This window comes from Corvus kubaryi, unplaced genomic scaffold (assembly GCF_017639235.1).
Source record: "Corvus kubaryi isolate FWS band 111438036 unplaced genomic scaffold, C.kubaryi_AGA036_p1.0 37300, whole genome shotgun sequence".
Taxonomy (NCBI): Eukaryota; Metazoa; Chordata; class Aves; order Passeriformes; family Corvidae; genus Corvus; species Corvus kubaryi.
The window spans coordinates 13,384,963-13,408,041 of NW_024581093.1; the positions used below are offsets into that span (position 1 = coordinate 13,384,963).

Below are 23,079 nucleotides of genomic sequence, written 5' to 3' on the forward strand. Positions count from 1 at the left end.
CTTCTGAGTTTTTAGGATGTAAGTAGAAACTAATTCAAGAAACACACTGGCAACTCAAAATTCTCACACTCACAGTGTTGAATGCGACTTTTGACCAGAGGCATCAGTTTCTCTGAAAACAACTATCACCACTGAACAACCCTTATCAGTGTATCCATTGTAGTTTTCAGCTGACTATTTAAGATTTTTACTCTTGTGGCACTAGAGCACCACTGCTCGTTGCTGCAGGTCAGCCTTTCAAGCTTACAGGTTTACTGAAAATAACTTCCAATGCTGGTAACAATTGTATTAGTGCACACCTGTTGGGACAACCTTCACTAAATCTTCTGTGCAATGCTGTATGGAAACAGACACAAAACCCTCCTAAATGCACAAAGATCAAACGTATGTACTGATTTAAGCACACCGGTATTACTGGTATCTAAGTGAATTTACCTTTTTTTAATTTAATATGGTGTTTTCCACAATACAGAGGACATAAAATAACATTCACTACTCAGGCTAAGAATTATAAGACTAAACCAGATCATTGCTTTACCTGGCAAGAATGCTGTGTGGAAGACACATTCTAAAAGCATCTTCATGATCCTTAAATAATTCTGCACTGCCTCTACCAGCAGCCTGGAGTGAGAGCTGCAGATGCAAAGACTGATGAAGATGACCTCAATTCTTCCCTCCCCACCCCGAGTGTGGCTGGTACAAGATGGGTTAGGTTCCAGCCAGAATCCAGCTTACACCTGTAAGGCCACAGGGGCACTCCTGCTGTCCTGGGTTGGGACACAGGTGCTGGTTCTGAGGGAAGCACAACCACACACAGATTTAAAGTACCTGTGTAAAATGTGGACTTTGACAAAGCAGTGCCTGGCACAACAACCAGGCACCTGAAAGGATTTCTATGCACTGAAGCTGTGCCAGCGTATTTAGGAGAAAAAGGGAGAAAAGCCATGGCTGTCACAGGGTCTAAAGAACCTCTTTTCCAGCAGGTCAACACACCAAAGACATTTCATTGCTTTTGACGAGAGTCACATGGGAAGCAGACCAGTCCAGAAAAAAGAAACCTCAGAAGACAATCTCATACTGTGACATTCTGGAATCACCATTACATTAACAAAACTAAGTATCTTGAAAATCTCTTTGTCCTTGGAAGGGGGATGATCTTTTGCTCAGAAAAGAATGGGTGCTCTGCCAGCTGCCACAAACCCCACGTTTGTATGCTTGCTTTGATATCCACAATTTACCTTTCATCAGCAGAAGCCTGATGTGTACATGTCAAGGGAAGAGAGAGCTCCCAGAGGACATCCCAGTTGCAAGGAATGAAAACACATGCCCACATTTTGTGCAGCCATGACATAACAGGTATTCCTTGGGTTCTTTTGTGATTCCTTAGAGCTAAACAATCAAATTCAAGGAGAATCTCTTACAACACACACAGTGAGACTGTAATTTAATTTTTCCTCTACACAAGAAAAATAAAAATCTGTGTTTACCTGTGGCTTTGGTAGAAAGGTTTCTATTGTAATTATATCTTGTGTATTCCAAGAAAGTTTTCTACATCACTAATACTAGTCTGGAGAGGTACAAAGCTGCAGGTGCTTGCTGAAAAATAATAATCCTTTATTAAAATTTCCAATTTTTGCAAAAGCATTTTGACTACATTCCAAATCTACTTAAAATGTAACTAAATATTTACATTTATTCTATAATAAGTATTGTAAGTAAATCAATACCCCAGTTATCTTAAATTTTTGTGTGGTTTTACAAAAATGTAGCAATTGTATAAATGCACAATTCTAATGAAAAAATAATGATCTTGAACTTTAAAAGAGCCCTTCATTTGGAGAGATGAAAGTGCTGTACATTCTTTCAATCATTATGTCTTACAGCCCCTGTGTGATGTAGGTGCTATTATCATCATTTTACAGATGGGGAAACTGAAAGGCTAATTAACTTGTCCAATTTACAACACTTTTAGCTGTAAACTTAGGGCATCCTATTGTACTTAAAGGTAAAGCAGAACTCAGCTCACCTGTAACGAACATTTTCTAAAAATTCTTAAACTCCATAAGCTCTTTACTTATAGGAGAGAATACCTCACACAAGATTTCAGAGCTGGCTTTGCACTGATGGTAGCTGTGAGTACCATAGAAATGTGCTGCCTAGAAGCAAACATCAGAGCACCAGGTTATTGCAAAGTGTCACCCTGCTTCCCAGCTAGGTATGGAGATGATGTGCATTTTTATTTAATGTTATTTGCCATTCAGCCACGCGTTTGTGCTTTAATTCCGTAGAACATACCACACCGCGTTTCTACAAACACACACACACAAACGGTGTTTGCTGACAAACTCATTCCCTCAGTTTACTTATGTGTTCCATGAATTTCTTTACTCGGTCAGGATCAACAGCATTTGCCCAATATCCTTCTTTCTTGAAATAGGAACCGATTATAAGAGCATCTGCGTCCAAGTAATTCTTCACATTCTCCAGAGTCACTCCGGACCCAACCAGCACAGGAATCTTCACAGCATGCTTAACCTCTGAAGAGAAGAAAGCCAAAATCAGGGTTAATTCCCATCTTTGAAACTCTCTCCATAAAGACTCTAATTTGCCTGGTTTTTCAACAGAAGAAAGGTATTGAGAAATTTGTGATCATGGTGTTTATTACTTCTACTACAGAATGAAACAAGTTCTCTAGAAAAAAACACCTTTAGCTCTAAACAGCTATTAAGAAGAAAAAAAAAATCTCACTTTTTGCATTCTGTTGTCTGGAATACTTTCTATACCTGCTTGTATGAAAGAGAGAAGGAATCATAGAGACACCATTGACAGCTCAGCTAGTTTTCCAGAAAGCAAAAGCCAGAAAGAGAAGTGGTCTTTATCAGTACTAGAAATGACAATGGAACAAAAAAGCCACTTATTTTTCCTTTATACGCTGTTACTTAATGATCTGACCTTTTACCTGGTTTCAAGAGGAGAAACAGACAAAAACAAGGCTCAAAATACCACAAACAGAGCAGGGGTGGACTTCAGCCCGTGGGTCAGGCGGAACACTGTGAAATGTATGCGTTCTGACAGACCCAGCTGTGCAGAAACTATGGTTCAGTTACCAGCATTCACATTTTTTAGAATAAACTCCAAAAGAGATAGTTATTTGAGAATAGGAAGGTTCCCCATAGATAAATGAAATGTTATTACAGTATATTCTGCAGAACTTGGGTCAGTACTAGCTTTGGGGGGAGGAAAAAAAAAAAGCCAAGAATTATTAAAGCATCCTTCTCATCATTTTATGTCAAACTGACCATCCAAAGAGTGACTCATAGGACAGGATGCTTCATCCCTTAGAGGAATGTATTGAGCCATTACTTCTGACCTTTAAAAACATATAAATTGGCTTAATTAGTGATAAGCTGATGGTAAGGTGGTTATAGCTTGAGGTAACTAGGGAAAGCACACATGCAACAAATAAAAGCCTGTTTCAAAACTGTTTAAATGAAGTTTCATCAGAAGCCTAACTTATTAATTATGCTTCAGGGAAGACTAATTATTTATCACCTTCCTACTTCACTGAAGAAACGGGATCAATTAAAATGCTCTTGAATCTCTTTTTAGGTCACATGCTTTACCATTTTTCCATCTAGGAACAATAACTCCTTCTTAAAAAGATTTTAACACAAAAATAAAACCATTCAACACAGCCCTTCCTGAAAATGTCAAACAAATCAGATGGATCATGCATATATGATTAAAACTTTAGTTATTTCTATGCATATTTGATATTCTTAGTCATTCTGCTTACAGCAACAAAATAATTAATTTCTAGTTACTTATAGCCTTATTACTGATACCCTGTTCTAAAATACCAGAATTTTATGTATATAATATCTAGATGCTCTTAGGAATATCTTACCTGTTTTACATCAATACCAACACATGATTAAGGTGCATCTGACCACAGATTTGTGACAGTACTTGACTGAATCCCCAGAGGAATCAAGCTCCAAGTCAATATTTGTTCTTACAAGTGCGTAAAGCACATTAGCAGGGAGTTGTTTCATAATTATTTCACATCAGCAGGAAAAACGAAGAGCCAAATAATTAAACAGAGCATGTTCATATGGGTCTGAGACAACAGCTCATCCCTACTGGGCAAAGGGAAAAACCCAGTGAAACCTGAGACTGATCTGAAACTCCAAAACACCCCAAAGCCTTCCAAAGTGGGAAGGTATCAAGTGCTGCTGCGATCCGCACATGACACAAGGAGTGCACACATCTCCTGGGCTGCAGATTTATTCAGAATGACAATGTGAAGAATGGCAAAGGGAGTGCTCAGTGTGCAGTGAGATGTGTTACCTAATTAAGTATGCTACAGATGCTACTTTTAAGTCCTTTCCAAGCACATCAAGGCCTGAAGTTGATTAGTAGAAGGTGATTTGTCTATTGGCTGTGCTAATACAAATTCTAACCTGTAAAAGAAAATAAAGCAACAGCAGTGAGATGTGCTTTTGTATGGCAATGTTCAGTCACTGTCAAAATGTCTCTGAACACAGACCTCTGCTTCAAATCTCTCAGTTTCCCAGGTGTTCTTTTTCTGACTTTTTTTTTTTTGACACAGTGAGAGAAAGGAAGCAATTTTGTGATGTTACAGTAACAAGACTCTGAAGCTGACAGAGATTTCTCTGTTCCAGTAGACTGTAACTAGAGGGCACTGTGCTCTTTCTTGTGGCAGCACAGCTGCACACAGGTCTTTAATAAAACCCAGTGAAATCGTGCTTGGTTGCAAAGCACAATGAAAGCATTTGAACTATGGTATGCACAAGTTTCATGAAATAAAGGCCAAGTGCTCCTAGCTTGAAAACAGTGGTGAAGAGCAGTGTAAAAATAAGCACCACTGTGCCAATAACTTGCTCGACTACTCTTCTTTAGCAGCTTTTTCATTGCAGTGATCACTGTACCGTACACAACACTATGTTTATGGTAATGCTCCACTCTAACACATTTTAGGTTTTAATTCAAGGGACTTTTTCTCTGTCATTAAATTTAGGGCTTAAACAGGAGATGTGAGTGATCAGTACTTTTTCTATCTCTGAGGGTACTGCAAAGGCAGGAGCCTCTATTTTGACCATCAAAAGATGAGAGAGTGAGTCAGTCTTGAAGCCCCTTTTATGAACAGTAATTAAGGAGGTGACAGTCACAGCCAGCTGTTGGATTTCATTATGTACCTGTTTTCCACTGGTTACTCAGCTGAGACACTTTGTTTTGTTCAAAGACATAACTGAGAGGTCATTATGCAAAGCTTTGGTCACTCAAAATACAAACTGAATGCAAAGCAGGTATTTCAGCAGTTACAGCCAAAGAAAAAACCTGATGGGTTCACACATCCCACCAAAGAACATTCCACAAGGCAGCAAACTGGAACTTCTATAACCTCTTAAATGAAAAGATGGTTTATTAATGAACTGCAATTCAAAACCCTCAGCTATAATTCTTGCTCCTTAACAACACGAAGCCTGATTTTTCAGACCTCATACTCCATCGACCTCTGGTGCCCTGGAGTGCCCAGGCAGCCCTGGAGCAGAGCCTGCCAGCCTAGAGAAGGCAGCAACACAAACTGCAAATGAAACCTGACTGAACACAGATCTCTGGCTTGACAGGGAAACACTTCCCACAGCCCATCACAAATCAATCAATTCTGCACAAAGACACAAAGGCAAAACCACTTCTGTATTACTGCACAACAAAGCTGAAAAAGAGACATGACAAAAATCTCATCTGTCTCTCGGCTCTGCTTTCAAAAGCTGCTTTGCAGTGTGATGAAAGGTGCCCAATTGTATCACCGTAATACGGCACTGCCAGGGCTGCATAAATTCCTGAAATGCAAAATCTCACTCACATCAACACCAACTTTGTAGGCTGTAGATCTGATCCCTTTTAAGACTCTTCTGACATAGATATGCCTAATTTGTCATTTCCTTATACTATGGAATATTGATTTTTAAGTTGTTCTCGTAACTGTTTTAAGACATCTTTCTCATGAGAGGGCCTGCTAACATCCAAAATGCTGTGATCTAAGTACAATAAACCCATGATCTGCACACTCTTGCTTTCATAACACAAATGCAAATGCAGAATTAATGTGTACTTCATTACAGCTGCCAACTCGGATTCATTTTGTTCTTTGGACCCAGAAAGAGACAGAGACTGACATGTTTGTTCACATGAAAGAAAAGCAGAAGCTCTGGTTCTGTCTGGTTGGGGTCCTGCGACAAAAAAAACCTCTGGGCCTACAGGTCAGGTTTTGCCCTTGATGCAGGAAATCAATGGAGGTTGCATGTGCATACATGAAAGCAGAATTTAACCTAGGATTTTGCCCAAAGACATATCAAATTCTTTAAAAATTATTTAATCTGCATTAATAACAGTAGAGATATTAAGTACAAACAGGGATGGATCTCCAGATTAACAAAATTTTGAAGTCTCTAAAGCAGGCTTAGCTTCCAGTATCACTTGTTCCACGTATCATTTCTAATTTACTGTACCATAAGAGGCTCAGTGTTCACACCAAGCCATCGTTTTCTTTTTAACATTGGTGACTGAGGCATAGCAACTTATAATCTGTTTTTTAGCAAAAAAGTTTAATACGTATGAAATAAGAACCACTTTGACAAGTTCAACATTCATTTTAAATGCTCTTAAGCATGTGTGATATACATTAAAACCCTGAAAACACTGAATGATTTCATGTTGTTTCAAAAGATGTTTGAGGTCCAGGTTATCTCTGGCAAGAAAAGTATGTTTTTCATGCTTATCTGCTAACTTAAGTGGAATACAATACAGTGCACTGGAACTTCAAAATATGCCAAGTTACAGCGTGTTACGTAAAGTAAAACCTAAAAAAAATACACATTCTGTTTTATGTAGTGAGACATTCAAATTCAAGCCATTGATCTAAATTAAAATTAGTGATGAAAATTAAATGTCCCCATGATAGAACTTTAATTCTAACATGGGAGCAATACAGTTTCATGAACACAGCCCAAACTTATGCCAGTATAAAAATACCAAGAATCATAGCACTTTTGCAAAGGTCAGAACTCACAGGTCAAATGAGTTTCTCTTGGTAGAAAGTCCACACTATTTAAAAATTATTTCGATATTAATATCTTCCTGTCTAGCAATGAACTTGTATTCTTGCTGAAAATCTTCCAAGCAGTACTTTCCCTGGTATTAATGTTTGGAATGTTGCCTTGTCAAAATGCCCCTCTTCTTGCAGGAATTCCATTTTCATTGGGAAAGATAAAAACACTGAACTCTTCAATGGAAAGATTTATGGTTAGTCTGTTAGTTTAATATGGTTAGTTTTAGTATAGTTAGTTTTCTAGTGCTGTAGTTTTTTCTTATATTAGGGCTTTTTAGAGATGAAACAGTATTTTCTTTAAGCCTCAGCATCATTCAGTGTTATGAAAGCTTGGAATAATTGTAATTTTTGTCCTGCCAAACTGTTGTATAGAAATATCACAGTCCATCTGAGTAACACCTCAAATATATTAGCTCTGATCAAATCAAACCCCATAGTGAGAGTTTCTCGTCTTTCATCCTTTTCCCCCTGCTCCCTGCTGCCCAGGCCGGTACCCCAGCCCTCACCTCGCAGCTGCTGCGGGTCCGCAGGGTGTCCGGTGGCCGTGCCGGTCAGCACCACGCCGTTGGCCAGGAAGAGCTGGGCAGCAGCCGCAGTCTGGGCCACGCTGACATCGGCCGTCAGGGCGTGAGCACTGCAGGAACACAGCAGGAACACAGCCCGTCACACACGGCGGGACCACACCTCGCCTCCCCGCCCTCCTGCTGGCAGAACCCCCAGGGGCTGCTTTACCGTGTCCTGCCTACATTGGCAGGTAACATCACAACCCCAGCGAGAGTTAAAGCCAGAACTGATCGATTACTGCTCCGGGTCCTGTGTCTCCAGAGAGTGAGCGCTACGAGCGAACCACCAAGTGTCAATGGAGACAGCTGCTTACATGTCGAGCACCTGTATTTCAGAAGTGTTGAGCACACAGAGCTCTCTGACTTCAAGTGGGAGTTGTGGATGTGCCCTCATTCATAAATCAGATCGTTGCTTAGGACAGAATCAACAACCTCCACAAGTCCAACTAACAGGAAGTATAGTTAATACCTATGATGTAACCCCAGGAATCATCTTACACAGCAATTACAAACATCAATTACACCTGCATCCCAGCTGTTCAACAGCAGGCTTTGATGTATGGGTGACACACTCTGTCTGAAATCTATAGCAACAGCAGCTATTAATTTATGTGGTCCCAAGCTTGGAAAGAATTCCAGCCATTGCTGGTTGAACATCCAACACTGTTGTTTCTGTATTTAAACAGAAAACAACAGTATGGCCAACATGTTGCACTGCTGAGTGGTGATGGCACAAGAACAGTTTCTCCTCATTTAAAGAACAGGAGCATAGCAGCTCTCAGTGGCAGCTGCATTTTTCTACATTAAAAAGCTCAACCAACAAGTCCTCCAGCATTTCCTTCTGAGCTTATGCTTCTGCCTGAAATAAAAACCTCTTTTCCTTTCTTAAAAGGCAAACACTTTGAAAAATGGGAAGTATAATCCAAATATCAATTCATCAATTGTCAAGACTAAGAAAAAGAATGACGTGATGCAACTTCTTTTACAGAAAATCTAATGCAATGTATTTTTACTTACATGTATATCTTTATATATATACATTAAAAAATCATCAGAAAGAAATGGTTCTGAAAGGACCTGAAAAGGTTCATTTGACCACCACACTACATTGTTTCCTTCCTCTTTTGAAATTTATTACCTGCTTATTACATATTTAAGATTTTCCAAACTTGATTATACTCATGATTGCTCACATACTACACACAAACATTTTAATTAGGTTATTTAGCATGTATAATACATAGGACTTGAGCAGTTTTTCTGGGAAAAAAAAAACCCCAAAGAACGCCATGTAAATAGCTCAAAGTACCATGTGACAGGTAAGACAAAGTATCAGCAGAAAAGAAACTGGATTTATCTGTCATAAGTTCCTTCTGTTTGATAATCACAGAACATAACCCTTACACAGACAGCACTGATTTAAGTAGCAGGAATCAGTACTATTGGCAGGAAGGAGAAGAAAGAGAATAGCTTTTTAAAATGCCAAAATATTATCACTTGGATGCTTTTATATGGCAACTGCCTACATAGCTAAAAAATAACCCTGGATGCCTAACTTTCAGAAACAAAACTTCTTTAAACATAATAGACATATACACATATACAAAGTCTCAATACCAGATGCAAGGATTTTATAGCTGGCATTTTTAAAACCTGAAGATTAAACAACTACAAACTTCACAGATGCAGCAACCTGCAACTTACAGCTGCAAATTTATTTTTAAATGTATCCCCTTTTAGCACTGCAAGTCCATGCTTAAATAATAAACTTCTTCCTATACGATTAACTGTCCTGAAAGAAAATTGGCATTAAAAAAAAAGATCAGAAAATGGAGAAAAAGACAAGATCATGATTGCATTCATATTTACACAAAATTTTGCTTGTATTTACCTATGCTTCTTTTTAATATCAGCAAAAATCTGAATGTTCTCTGCTCCAATGTGTTTTCTGTATCGCAGCAGGTCACCTGCACAGGCATTTATAATCCCTTCATCAGCCACATGAGAAAACACAAACCCTTCAGCCCGGATAAAATCAAGACCTGAAAACAGTAAAAAGCAACATTTTAGCTAAAACTGAGAAATGGAGAAGAAAAACACTAAAACCAAATGAAAATCCACCTTCCCATTTGATCCCAACACAAATTGTTTCATGTGCTCTAGGACTAGCCAACCTCACTTTTCCACATATTTAAGTTTTACATTCTTTATTTTTGCCCCTATTCCCTCTGACTTCTTTCCATCTCACTGCTTTCAGCTCCCATCTCTCCCACTGACCCCACCAGCTTTCCCCCAGCCCCTGGGTTTGTTCCTGTGTGGCTCAGAACAGGCAGCTGCACACCCTGCCCTGCCTCCTGCCATGATGTGCCAGAGGAACAGGTGGGTCAAAACACAGCTCCTTTATCCTAACAATGTGTTCTCTCTAAAAAGGGTCATTAATTCACATCTCTTCCCTCTTTCCAGAAACTCTTTTGCTGTATTACTGCTTCTCTGACATCTATTTCCCAGTTAAATATGCCGCAAGTTTGCCATCAGGTCAAAAGCATCAAGGCTACGGACACAGGTACAGCACTGTCATCTTTCTTTAGGAAATTAGGCAAGAAAACACAGCCTGAAACATGTCATATGCAACCTGCATGACTCCTGTGTGTGTTTCCTACACAGCACCACATCAACAAATTGCTTCTAGAGCTGTGCCAAAGGCTTAGGAAGAGTCAAGCATTTTCCATTCTACTCCAACCATCAATTCTGCCATGCCTTAGTAGCACGGGTTCCACCATGTTCATTAAGTTTTCACACTAGGAAGGTTTTGTGGGATGGATACTGAAAAGGAAGATTATGAATTGTAATACTTCACATGGGCCATTCATTGACATTCAGGGACCCCCTCCACAGCCTTGAAATACCTGTTGTAAGACTGAAGCCTTGGACCACAGTGCAATAGGCCCACAGCTGTGGGGCACAAGATTGACATTTGACTCCCTTATTTCACTCCCCACTTCTTTCCTGTCTTTCATAGCCTTGAACCTGCCACTTAAAACCTTCCTCTTTTACACATCTGTGTAAAAGCTCTGCACAATCTTGTGCATTTTTGCTGTTCTTCCAGTTTGCTTTGGAGATATCTTCCAAGCCCTTCTGAAGCTCTGCTACTGCTCCAGCTTTGGAGTCAGATGCACATTTAATTAGAGCTGACATCATACAAAGGAAAGCAATATATGTGGAAACAGTCATCAAGACTGCAATCCCACCCACCAGAGAACTGATTAGGCAACAGAGGCATCACCTTAGCACGTTCCAACTATAAACACAAATGATCTTGAAAATTTATTTACCAAATGACAAGGTGCCTGTTTTAAAATTTCAGTTTCATTCCAAAAGCCCTGAAGTAGCAGAAACAGAAGCTTATGCCTGAGAGAGAAGAGCCTGTATTGCTTAGCAACACAGACTCCAGCTAACAAGAAACATCACAGATGGATGCCAAATCAAATGCAAGCTGTCCTGTGCCTTGAGATTAGTGGGTGCAAAGCATGGAGTATTCTCAGGATCCAAAGACAAGAGTGTGCCATGAGTACCAATACAGGTGCTTGTAGACACTGGGTGATAAACACACTGCAAATAGCTAGGCTGACATTTCTACATCAAGGAACAAAAGCTATAACTTCTATTTATATCACCCAAGCTTGCAGTACAATTCACAGTTAAATAGGAATAATTATTTCTCTAATCATAAGACTATGGATAAGCCTAGAGACATGTTACAATTTCACAGCAAGGTTTAACTTGGGACAGAGCCTATTCATTGAGTAATTTCATTTATTGAAGTCACTGCTTGCACATTGTTTGTTGATGTTTGGTTTGTGTTTCCTTAGTTCAGTAATATAAGACTTCCTGCTAAACACTGGATTGTACTTAGCTTAACAAGGCTGCACTCTCTATCTGGGTTTTTGGAGGCCATGAAAATACAATTTTTAACCAAGTGTAATAGGTGCAGGCACCATATCATTACCCTTCTGTTTTATGAAGCCATAATCAGATTCTGCTAATGAATTCATTTTTATGCTCATAAAATTGTGAGAATGATACTACTGCTTGCTTTCACATTTGGGAAGTTGAAAAGTAATAGCTGTTGAATAGTTAATAGGCAGTCCCATTTCTGACTTATATGGGAACAACACATTTTGTAGTCTCGCTGAAAAACAAGAGCAGGGAATTTCCAATGAAAAGTAATAAACAGAACTTTTAGAGGAGCATTGACTTTGTCTGCTGTTGACACTCGAGGCATAGTGTGTCTGTGCTACAAAGATACTTTACTTCTCGGGACACTGTCTTGCAGCAGCTCCTCCCATGCTCAGCACAGACTGCAGGCCCAGGAGCAGTGCTCCCAGCAGCATCCACAGCACTCCCTGCCTTGTTTCACAGCACCTGTGGGATGCTCCCAAGGCATGGGCACCCTGCTGCAGTTCTCAGCTGAGCTGCCTCCCCTCAACACTGCATAAATAGGGTGGCAGTTAAAAAGGACAGCAAAACCCACAGCATACAACTCTGCCTAATTCTGTCTTACCCTAAACAGTGTCACGGATGACAGCAAGTGAATTCCCACTCTGCTGGGGGGGGAGAGAAAGGAATGGGCTCACACAGCAAAGCTGTATTTACAAAAGACATGGAGAGATCTGGGACATCTCCTGATATGAAGCCTCATTTATCAGCTATCAACTGTATCATCATCACTGATGAAGACTAATTCAGAACTGGAATTTCAGTTACTTGATTCCTAAAGGAAAAAGGGCAGCTTCAAGTAGAGATGGCAGTTGGACAAGATGACTCTTTAAAGTCCCTTCCAACTGAATCATTTTTTTCTAAACTTATGAGATGAGAGAAGATAAACTTAAAAATCGAGCCCTGATTCATGATGAGTGACCCAGGCTCACCCAGGCACAGGACCCTACAGTCCTTGCTCAAGCTAGTTGAGCTCCTAGTCACAATGCAGACCTGTTGATTTCCCCCCACCCTTTACAAAATAAAATCATTACCTTCTCCTGGAGACCAGCTATAAATTTCCTGTGTGGTTCTCTTCAGAACAGTTATTCTTACCAAAGACAGGGATTTCCACAGGGAAAATGAAATGATTGTACAGTAGGCAGAAGATGCTACATATGGGTTTTAGCTAAAGCACTTTCATCAAGTTATTTTTGTAGTGAAAGCTTACAGGACTTGCTTTATTAATAGCCGCCTGTTACAATTGTATTGACATTAAAGTCACTACTAAGTTGCTACAGAAAAACTATTCAAAGATTTGCTACCTACAAAGTAGTATCCACTTTATTATGGTTTTGCTTAAAGTGATTTTCTTTTTGCTTTCCTGTTCAGTGAACTTGAGAGAATCATTTTTAGAGAAGAGCAATGAAATGCATTAAACTCAGGCCCTTCCTGGTTGGTGTTCTCCAGTTACAGAGGAAATAGTGCAGAACAAGAGTAGAGCTGAGCAAAACCCAAGCCCTCCAGGAATTCTCCCCTTCATTAATAATTGCAAAGAAGAGAAATATGTTGTTCACAGTCTATATCCCTTATTTAGTGATGATTTTTGCTCCTGAAAGGATTGCTTTTAAAAATAGGGTATGTGCTATTTTCCCAAATACCTATGTACTTCAAGTGTCCCACATGCAGCAACCTCTAAAAACTAAAACTGGATTCTGTTACCATTTTTATTTGAGGTTTTCGTATAGGTTCCGATGCAGCAATAAAAATTAAGCTGTCTCAATTTGTCAAGTGGCTAGATACTTTGAAAATGGCAACATCTGATTTTAAAGCCCACAAAACAAATCTCAGTTGAAAACACATCTATTAACAAGAATTTAAAGCTTTTACAACATATTCAGCATAATTAAAATTGCCACTGCAGATCTGTTAGCCTACAGGATTTTACCTGAAGTATGGCTTCCAGTTAACACCAGCATCTCCTGCCTGATTCTATAAAATTTGTACATGCAAAAATGTGCAGCCTTGCCACTTACCATGATGACAGTCAATTTGGGCAAAAAAATGCATTAACCCTCAATTTATCAATTTAGGAAGTACAGGCTTTCCATATGAAGCCAGCTTTCATCTTTACATCGTGAAGGGTTACATATGGAAAACTAAAATTGCTTCAGCAAACAGTAGGAGCAGGAAGCTTAGCAAGTCTAGGATTCATGCAATAAAGATAGATTAATTTATATTTAATTCCCTCAAATGCAATTTAATTTTAAGTACTTTGGCTATCTGTACACTCAGTTTTTGTCATTATATAAAAAGCTTCATTCTACTCATTCATTAAAAAAGACAATGAAAACTTAGTTTTAATGGATAACAGCAGCAGCAACAACGTATAATTAGATGCTGAAACAGGATGCTTAACCACCAGGGTTATGTTGATCCTCACATATAATATAACTGAAGTAAATAAGAGTTACACCAAAGGTGGCTTTTAGACATGAGCAGATTTAAACTAATCATTATATTTAGACAGGTTTCACCTAGAAAGCTCTGGCAGCAGCCTTGGGACTTTTGGCAGCCTCCAACTGAAGCAGTGCACAAGTACCATCTATTCTAATTAAGCAGGCATCTTTCTCAAAATCTAACTGCTGCTTTTTCAGGGTACAGTCAGCTTTTCATGCTATGTCAGCACAAGGAACAGTCTGCAGAAAGGCCACAGCAACAGCAGGAATAAGTGAGGAGCCCTTCCCATTACCTGCAGCCAGAGCAATGGCTATTGCCTGCTGGTTGGCAGCACACAGCACCTGGACACCCAGCGGGACACGGGGACAGCTCTGTCTGATGGCAGCACCGAGCACTGCCATGGCTGCGGTCACCTCCGGGCCTGGGCACACCGTGCATGTTCTCCACTATCAACCCATCCTGGGGAAAGAAGGATAAAAAAATATCATTGCACTGGGAAAGAGGGAGCTTAAAAACATGGCTAGTTTAACATTATGCTGTTATGCATTAAGACACACAAGTGTAAAGGTTTTCCTTCAAAGGAAGGATTATCTACAGCAAATTGTGTTGATGCATTTGATGCACACAAGCACTTATAAAAGTGCTTTCATCAACAGCATGGTATTTGCAGGGAAATCGTGAAGAGAAATAAATGTGATTTTAATTATACATTCATCAATTTGGGTTCCTTTGATCCATCCTAAAATGTGAACTATAGGCAAATGAGTTAAATCTTATACCTCATTAAAAATAGCGTAAAGTCAAACTTCAGTTATCCAAGGGGAATACAGGATATTGAGTATGTTCGGATAACAGAGGGCTCTGAGATAATCAGGGCAATTTTCAATTCAATTAATGTCAGAAAATAAGTGTTATTTTGGATAAATAAAGGAATTTTTTGTTTGACTATTATTGTGCCAAATGCCATAATATTAACTATTGATATTTTTCCCATTCCATATGCAGAATCACTGGAAGGAAGATATTGCCATTTATTATCTATTACACCTCTCCATCCACATGGACATGGATGGAGATTATCATCACAATGGAGTGATGATAAAATACTCTGCTGATACAATTTGTACATTACCTGACACCATGTACTTTTCCAATAATTGTAGAGGAGATACCAAAAAGTTTTCAAAAACTGCAGATCATATATAATTTTGTCATGGATTAATAACAAGAGTAAAAGTAGAGCCTTGAAACATATTCCATGCCTGATATTTTGCATTTGCAGCAAGAAGATGAAAAGAAACCAGATATTTCTCACCAGCTTAATTCTTAAAATGCAAAAAGTTTAATAGACAAACTAATTGTATATATAGCAAATAAATTCTTCTCTCTCTGTGTTTTATCACACATCTTAATCCTTTAAAATGAGAGCTTTACCTTTCACAGATACTGTAACTGAACAAGAATAGCAGGAACATTTTTTGGGAAAAAGTACAACTAGAGATTCAACAAAGCAGATTGGTTATCAATAACATAGAGAATCAGGAAGGGGATTTCCTTTTAAAAAATCTTTTATATGTAACTCTTCTCTAATCTTTGCTGTAGTGTGGAAGCCCTTCTGGCAGCAAAAGATAAGACAGGATACAAAACGCAGTCAGCATTTAATGGCTGAATTACAGGCTAAGGCACAGGCATCATAAATGAGCACCCAACACAGAGGGTGGGGTAAAGTGAGAAGGAAATAATCCAGTGGAGCAACGTGGTCAGTCCAAGCACACAACCTGCAAACATTCAGTGCACCAGGGCACAGCTGCCTTTCTCAAATTACTTACAGCTGAGTACTTAAATACACAAAACACATGCTACCTAAAAAGCAAAGGGACACAACCTGTTAATGGAAAAGGTGACCTGATATGATGACACTCCACATCGGACCTCTGCACTGTGTGGTGCCATTCAACAACATATTTAATTGCATAATTCCAGTCCAGGAAAACCTGAATTAGGCAAAGGAAAACCAGGTATGACAACCAACCAAAACATCTGCGCTTGACTTTGTTTCTGTGTCCAATTCAAGATTAACACCCACACTTCTGTACCTGTGATGGGAGGTAGTCATACGACAAAGATGGCAACCTGTCCTAAGAAAACCCACAGCATTTTCGGAAATGGGCAGGGGAAAAAAAACCAATCACTAATTTTTAGTCATTTTTTCCAGCATGAGGTCAGGACTGGCCCAACAAACCTGAACTGACCAAATGGTCTTGTATCTGAGGCACAGCTACTGAATCCTCTGTGGTACCAACAGAAAGAGAAACTCTGTAGCCTCTTGCTCTCTACACACATAAACATATTAGGTCAGTCTAAGCACGAATGCAAAGTTGGTCAGTAGCTGCATGTGGCAAGAGGACTAATATAGAACTATACTTTAACAAAGCAAATTAAAAAAAAATGCAATGAACCATCAAAACCAGGTAATTCCTTGAGGCCAAAAAGCCTGGAAGCCCTTGGCTCAGAAATACACTACTTGGCAGACCTCACCAAAATCTTGGTATCAGGGAAGCTCCAAACTTATCATAAAAGCCAGGAACCAGGATCTGAATTCCCATGCTTCCAGGCAGTCAAAAATCAACCTCAACAGGAAGAAAGGCAACTGGGAATGGGGCTTCAGATGCTCAGCTCCTAAAGAGCCATGCTAGTAGCCAAAAAAAAAGCAACAGAATGGGCTAGCAGAATTCCACAGTGAAACTGAGCTTTTCTCAACTTGCTACTACTTCAACAGTTCAGGATTTGCATAAAGCAAATCATTCCATTAGATACATTAATGAATTAATTCATTTAATAAATTATAAAAACCCCTAGCCATAATACTACGCATAAAAAGTGTCTGATTGAATTCCAGTTCAAAATGCAGGCATATGGGAGGATTGCAACAGTTCTCTCTCCTACTTTAAATTTACTATATTCACTTTCCAGCATACTGCTTCTTCTTATGGCCTCAAGGTCCACGGTTACAGTGAATATTTTTAGTAGAACTTTAATAATGTGTTGTTCTTTTGGTACCATCCGACTGTTCTTTTGCATATTATGCTTTGTTTAATTAGAAAAAGAACAACATATGTTCTGCAATACAGAAAGCTGAATTACAGATGCATTAAGGCAAAGCTTTCTTTCATATTTTATATGAAAATATAACACCACAGATTTGTATGTTTACTGAATTGATATGTATATGAAACAAACTTCAGTACTAGCAGACAACTAATTAAAATAGGGGAAAGAAAACAGTTATGCTAAATTAAAGTTCTTGTAGCCTAAGCTTATAGTTTAGAAGTCTATGGAAGCAGCTTCTGCATTATATCCTCCAAAGCAGAATTTATGTAGACAGTATGAGATAAAACTCTTGCAAGTACCTTCTGTGTTCCTTTTCCATTGAATATTAAGATAATTTAAGTGTTGCTTATATGTAAGTCTTATTATATGTAATTTTCAAACAATATATTTCCTTCTTACTTTGAATGACTTCTGAAGAGCTACACATGTGAAGTGCCCTTTGTATCACAGTTAGCTACTGAAAAATAGGTCATTTAAATAGCTCTCTAACTATACAGAAAAATTATTTCCTTAGATGTATTCCACTTACAGAAATAACCTCTTAAAACACTTCAGCCGCACACACATCACAGCAGAGAAGCCTCAAAAATAGCAATAACACTATAAACCACAACTGATGTAACAGTTACACAAGTTTTAACTCAGCATATACCTAACATAACTTTTCCCAGGGCAATTTTAACCCCAGTGTTTCTCCCCAGAGAAAAGCTTTATCTCTAAACATGCACCCCAATACGAACCTCTGCAAGCTTATCAACTCTACTCCTTCCTCCAAAAAAGAAGAAAGACTTGCCCCATCCCTATTATTATATAGGGTGCTCAGGTGTGCACCAAGCCAATTACAGCATTTACCCCCACCCCACTCATGTGCCCTTTATAAAGGAAATCAGGTGCCTTTGCAGAGCATTTAATTGCTGCTTGTAAGCACAGCTCTTAGCAATTTCTTTAAAAACTCACCTCCAGAGCAGGAGATCACTACCTTAATAGAAGTAAGCTGCTATCTCATGTTCTCCTGCTCATGCTATAGGAGGTAGCTGTGGGCAGGTCTGTCTGCTATTTTATTTTCCTGTCACACAGCTGAGATTTGAAATGTTAACTTCTATAATCCAAGTGAAAGCTACCTACCTGTTTCTATGCAGAAATAACTACTTTATTCTGTCTCCACTGTTATTAAATTCTAAGTGCTGTGAATTCCAGTTATCACTGTAGTTATAAGAGCAATAGGCTTAACACTCATTTATTCTTTAAAAACATCGATGTCAAACATACACTAGCAACTGTTTTTAATGTCAGCTACTCCAGCAGCTACAGTTAGGAACAGTAACTAACAGTCAAGTAGGAACTCGTGCTCTAGTTTCTAGCTACAAAACAAATGGCATCCAGGCTGAATGGAATGAATAAAAGTTAACCTGAATATATATATTTTGCCTCTTTCTTAAAGAAAAGCAGGTACAAATTGGAGGGATTATAATGCCTCATACCCTGCTGTTTATAAAATCTTGTCTGGGGAATTTCATTGTTTAGCAACACACAAGCACAAATCATATACATTTTGAGCACAGATGGCTTCCTAACTAAGCACTCACTTGTTTTCATTACTGTTCTCTAATATCACAAATCTTTCCTATTTATTATGTGAAGCTGAGAATGTGCCAGACAAGTCACCTTACTCTGAATATACCAGGATTTACTTCCAAGTGCAACACAGATGGAGTGAGCAAGACCATATACTGTATTTTTAAATGTTAACACCAATTCAAGCAATTTGAAACAATATATAAACATCTAAATAGCAGCAAATGGTTATGCATCTTCTCAAGGGCTACTGGAGGCAGCATTTGGGAACACTGTCAGCACAAACATCCATGGGAAAAAACCCCTTTTTCTAGCTCTTCTTCCACAAGAAAAATGGGCAGCTTAACAGTTCCTTTGGAATACTGAGCAAGAAACCCAAATATATTCCCATTCCAGAAGCTGGATAGTTTGGCAGAGTGGTGATCTCTGTGTAAAAGCTGGGAAGCTCCTGAAGCATCTATCATGAAAACTTGCATTTCTCTTAAAATACCACAAAAAACTAAAGAATTGAATTGCAGAAAGTGTTAGGCAACCCTATCGTTATTTATGGAGGCTCTCCTGATTATCTCTGAGACTTATGGCCTTAATAAAGGATTTGTTTGCTATATTGCCCTAACACTGTTCTGTACAGTCCTTTAGAATGAGGACTGGAGTGGAAGCATATTGATGTTCTTGTGACTTCTACAGGAAAATTGACTAATTATAAACATAAGCCCTGAATTTGTCCAGATGTGTAGAGATATTACTGCATTCACCTCATCTGTCTACCTGACAGGTAGGTTTAAAGATATATTCAAGTTCAGAGACTGCAATGCAATTGCAGAAAAGGTAAACCAGTTAGACTTGGAACTGCAGGATTTAGTACAACTGCTGAAAAGACGAAGTATAAAAGCCAAATTAAAACTTTGTGTTTTAAGTAAGTACTGATTTTAAGGCTTGTCTCAAAGCTGCTCTAGTCTCGTGCATGCCAGCAGCGAAAGCAACTGCTTCTGTACCTTCCCTCACCTTTGGGAATATTTGGTGTCTTCCCCCTGCTGCTGAAGGTTTCAGTGTGTAATCATTAGGTAAGGAAAGGGGCAAACAAGCACTGGAATGTGGAGCAATGACTTTATGAGTTATAGATTACTTGTGCAAGCACTTCCTCTGGCACAGGAAGACAGAGAATAGTATTTGCCACTCTTCTCATGTTGATGGAATCACATTATACCTCATGGTGATTCTGTAATAACAAAATATAAAGGCACAGTACAAAATGCAGAGCTATTGCACACCTGCTTTCAACAGGCATGAAAAGGAAAAAAAACTTCCTCATTCTGTTCAACTTGCACTTAGAGACTATTCTAACTGGGAGGACAACTCACACGTGTTCATCTGGTTCACAGGCAGTGAAGCCCATCAGGCTAACATCATTTTACCCCAGTACTGTTTATCCTTTCAGTGATTCTATTCTCAGCATTCGTTCCTAATTTAGCCTTACCAGTACTCTGCCCATAACCTACCTTGTATGACTTGTCTTGCATTTTGACTTTGGTCTTCTATTCTTTAAATGAAGCTCTTGTATTCAATTTTGTTCTGTCTGTAAAGTATCATTTAATTTATAGATTTAAAATGTTGCAACTGGCTTGTTAATAAAGTTTTTTCTGAAAACAGCAGCTCAGAGCAGTGACTGCTTGTTCACTGAAGACATTTTCAAATCTTGGACATTAGTACACCACCAAAAAATGTTCTTAATGCTGTGGGCAGGTCAAAGAAAAAGCACATCAACACTCCAAGACAAGGTGTAATGAAATGTTTAAAACATATCTGACCTTTCAAAAGGACATACACCCTGTTAAAATCTACTGACCTATGAAGATTACTACACCACTTCAGGTCCAACAGCAATTCTGTCAGCAGTCTCTTCTTGCCCCTGGCTGAGACTGGCCTTTTGGGCCTGCTCTTCTGGACGTGCAAAGCAGGCATGTTTGCTGCCAGGAACCTGGAGAGAGGCTTAGCGAGGGCAGAAAAGGACCTAAGCCTTTTTTTTTTTTTTTAGATCCTGAATTACCTGTGCTGTTTTGTTACAAACACAGCTGTGGGGTGATCCTGCACCCTCCAGGTTCCTGACGTATGCATGCAGTGTATCAGCTGTGCACATGGCACTCCTCCATGACCTCAGGAAACCAGAGTCTTGTACAGAGCTAAAAATACAGTTGCTTGTCAGACTGGATTGATGAAGCACTCTACAGCCAGAGACCTTGAATGCCAGCAACAGCCCATGTTTCAGGCCACGGTTTGTTTTTTTTTTTTTTAACTCCTTAAATTGACTTGATTAATCCAACTCAAACAACTTGAATTGTATGATTTTAATCTAAGTTTTTTCAATTGTTTTGGGTGCAGGTGATACTTATCTTAGAGGGTTTTTTTGTAATCTAGAAGGCCTAGCTCCTATGTTGAAATAAAAGACATGGATTTAAGCATCTCCCTAAACGGTGCAGTTTAAGACGCTTTTGAAGAATTATAGACTCAGTTTAAAATTCTGGCTATGCAGAAGTGGCTTTGTGTAGTGGCCATCATGGGAAGAAGGAAACCAAAACTTACAACTCCAGCATCCTTGTAAGTTTCTGCCTCTTGACAAGCTTGATCAATGATCTGGGACAATGGAAGAGAACTTCTTGGTGTCCCTGCAAGAATAATGCTGCTTACCCCAGGGCATGCACAAACCAAACCCATGGACAGTAACAGCTTTGGGCAGGACATCCATGGGGACTGGCATACTGAAACAGGGACATATAGGGCAAACTTGCTCAAAGGCTGTTCTATCTCCTTGTGACATGCCTTAGTGACATCTCTTTCCTTAGCTTGGCAGGCTAAGGAACTTGGCAGAGCTGCTGTAACCATTCAGCTCCTAAATCTAATTCACAAACTTGAGGAATGGCTGCTATAATCCCCTGCTGCACTAGGTCTGCTCTTAGCTTGCTATTCATGTACTTATAATTTATCCTGCATTAGTGATGCTCCAGACAATACAACATATGGGCAAGACCAACCCCTAGGTCAGCATAGAATACCTATGCTAAACAACAGGGAGTTTTAAACCAGTTAAAGCTATTCTTCATCTGCAAGGTTGATTGTAACTGATCTTCATGCCAGAAAGACACACATATGGATTTTGCTGGAGTTCAGTGAATTTCCTTTAAGAACAAAGTCTTTTCTGATGCGTCAGCTCATAAGGTCAGGCAGTGGGAGTCTGAAATGGGGACTGTGCTGAGCCCTGTCAGCTTTGTTAGCTGGCCTGATTTCACAGCACAGGGAGAGCTGGCCATATTGCCTGGGGGCTGCTTCTGGGAAAACGTGGGGCACCCTGAGCATCAGCCTGTCAGGGGTAAGGTGGGCTGCCGTAATCAGCTCTGCTCACCTTGAGCCCCTGGAAAGGCAGATGAGGAGGCCAGGCTGGAACAGATCCTGCCTGTTGTCCGAGCTTCCCAGCGCCTCTAGGGGCACGAGGGAGCTCTCTCCAACCTCCATCCTCTCACAACGCTCATTTGTGCAATTCCCTAACCCTTGTTTCTTGAAATACCGAGCTCACCAACCCCAAACCCTTGTTTTCTCAGCCCAGGTCCCTATGTGGATCTGCTTCCCGCCTTTTTTATCTCTAAAACGGGGAGCGCCCAAACTTATGGCGCTTCATGAGGGGCCCGTCGTTGCGGTGGAGGGACAGATTTCCAGGGGGGCCGCAGCCGGGCCAAGGGGTGATGTCGGCGACCCAGACCTGGTCCGGGTCCTGGTTCTGGTCCAGCTCCGGCTGCGGGTCCCGCCGGCCGTGCCGCCTGCCCGCCGCTTACCTGGCAGCGCTCCCACATGAACCATCCCGACGACCGCCGCTTTCAGCCGCCCGAACAGCCCGGGCCGCTGCATGGCCTGCGGGGAGGGAAGGAAGGCGTGAGCAGAGCAGGGCCGGGCAGGCCATGGCGGCGGCCCCGCCTCCTGCCGTGGACCGGGACTGGAACCGCGCCGGGGACCAGAGCTGGGACCGAGTCCAGGACAGGAGACCCAGACCCTCAGCTCCGCGCGGTTCGGTTCGGGCTCGGCTCGGCTGGGCTCACCCCGGCGCAGTCCCACGTGCGACAGCCGCTCCCGCCGCTCCCGCCGCTCCCGCGTCCGGGCCCCGCCCCGAGGGCCCCGCCCCGCAGGCCCCGCTCCCGCGGAATCCCGCAGGCCCCGCCCCGCAGGCCCCGCCCCGCAGGCCCCGCTCCCGCGGAATCCCGCAGGCCCCGCCCC

At 40.4% G+C, this 23,079-nt stretch overlaps 1 protein-coding gene across 3 annotated transcripts; it reads right to left on the minus strand.

Moving 5' to 3' along the window:
- Window positions 1-420: 420 nt before the first annotated feature.
- LOC121664334 (uncharacterized protein F13E9.13, mitochondrial-like) lies at window positions 421-22,731 on the minus strand. 3 transcript variants are annotated; one of them, XM_042027585.1, is made up of 6 exons: window positions 21,400-21,486; window positions 20,319-20,552; window positions 14,426-14,592; window positions 9,590-9,740; window positions 7,642-7,769; window positions 421-2,537 (listed from the first exon to the last, which is right to left on the minus strand). In XM_042027585.1, exons 3-6 carry the CDS (start codon window positions 14,532-14,534, stop codon window positions 2,347-2,349), a joined length of 579 nt encoding a protein of 192 aa, XP_041883519.1. In that variant the 5' UTR covers window positions 14,535-14,592; window positions 20,319-20,552; window positions 21,400-21,486; the 3' UTR covers window positions 421-2,346. The 3 variants fall into 3 exon arrangements, with proteins under 3 accessions (XP_041883519.1, XP_041883518.1, XP_041883517.1); XM_042027584.1 differs by lacking the exon at window positions 20,319-20,552 and adding an exon at window positions 19,825-20,038 and having other exon boundaries at window positions 21,400-21,485; XM_042027583.1 differs by lacking the exons at window positions 20,319-20,552; window positions 21,400-21,486 and adding an exon at window positions 22,644-22,731.
- Window positions 22,732-23,079: the final 348 nt, after the last annotated feature.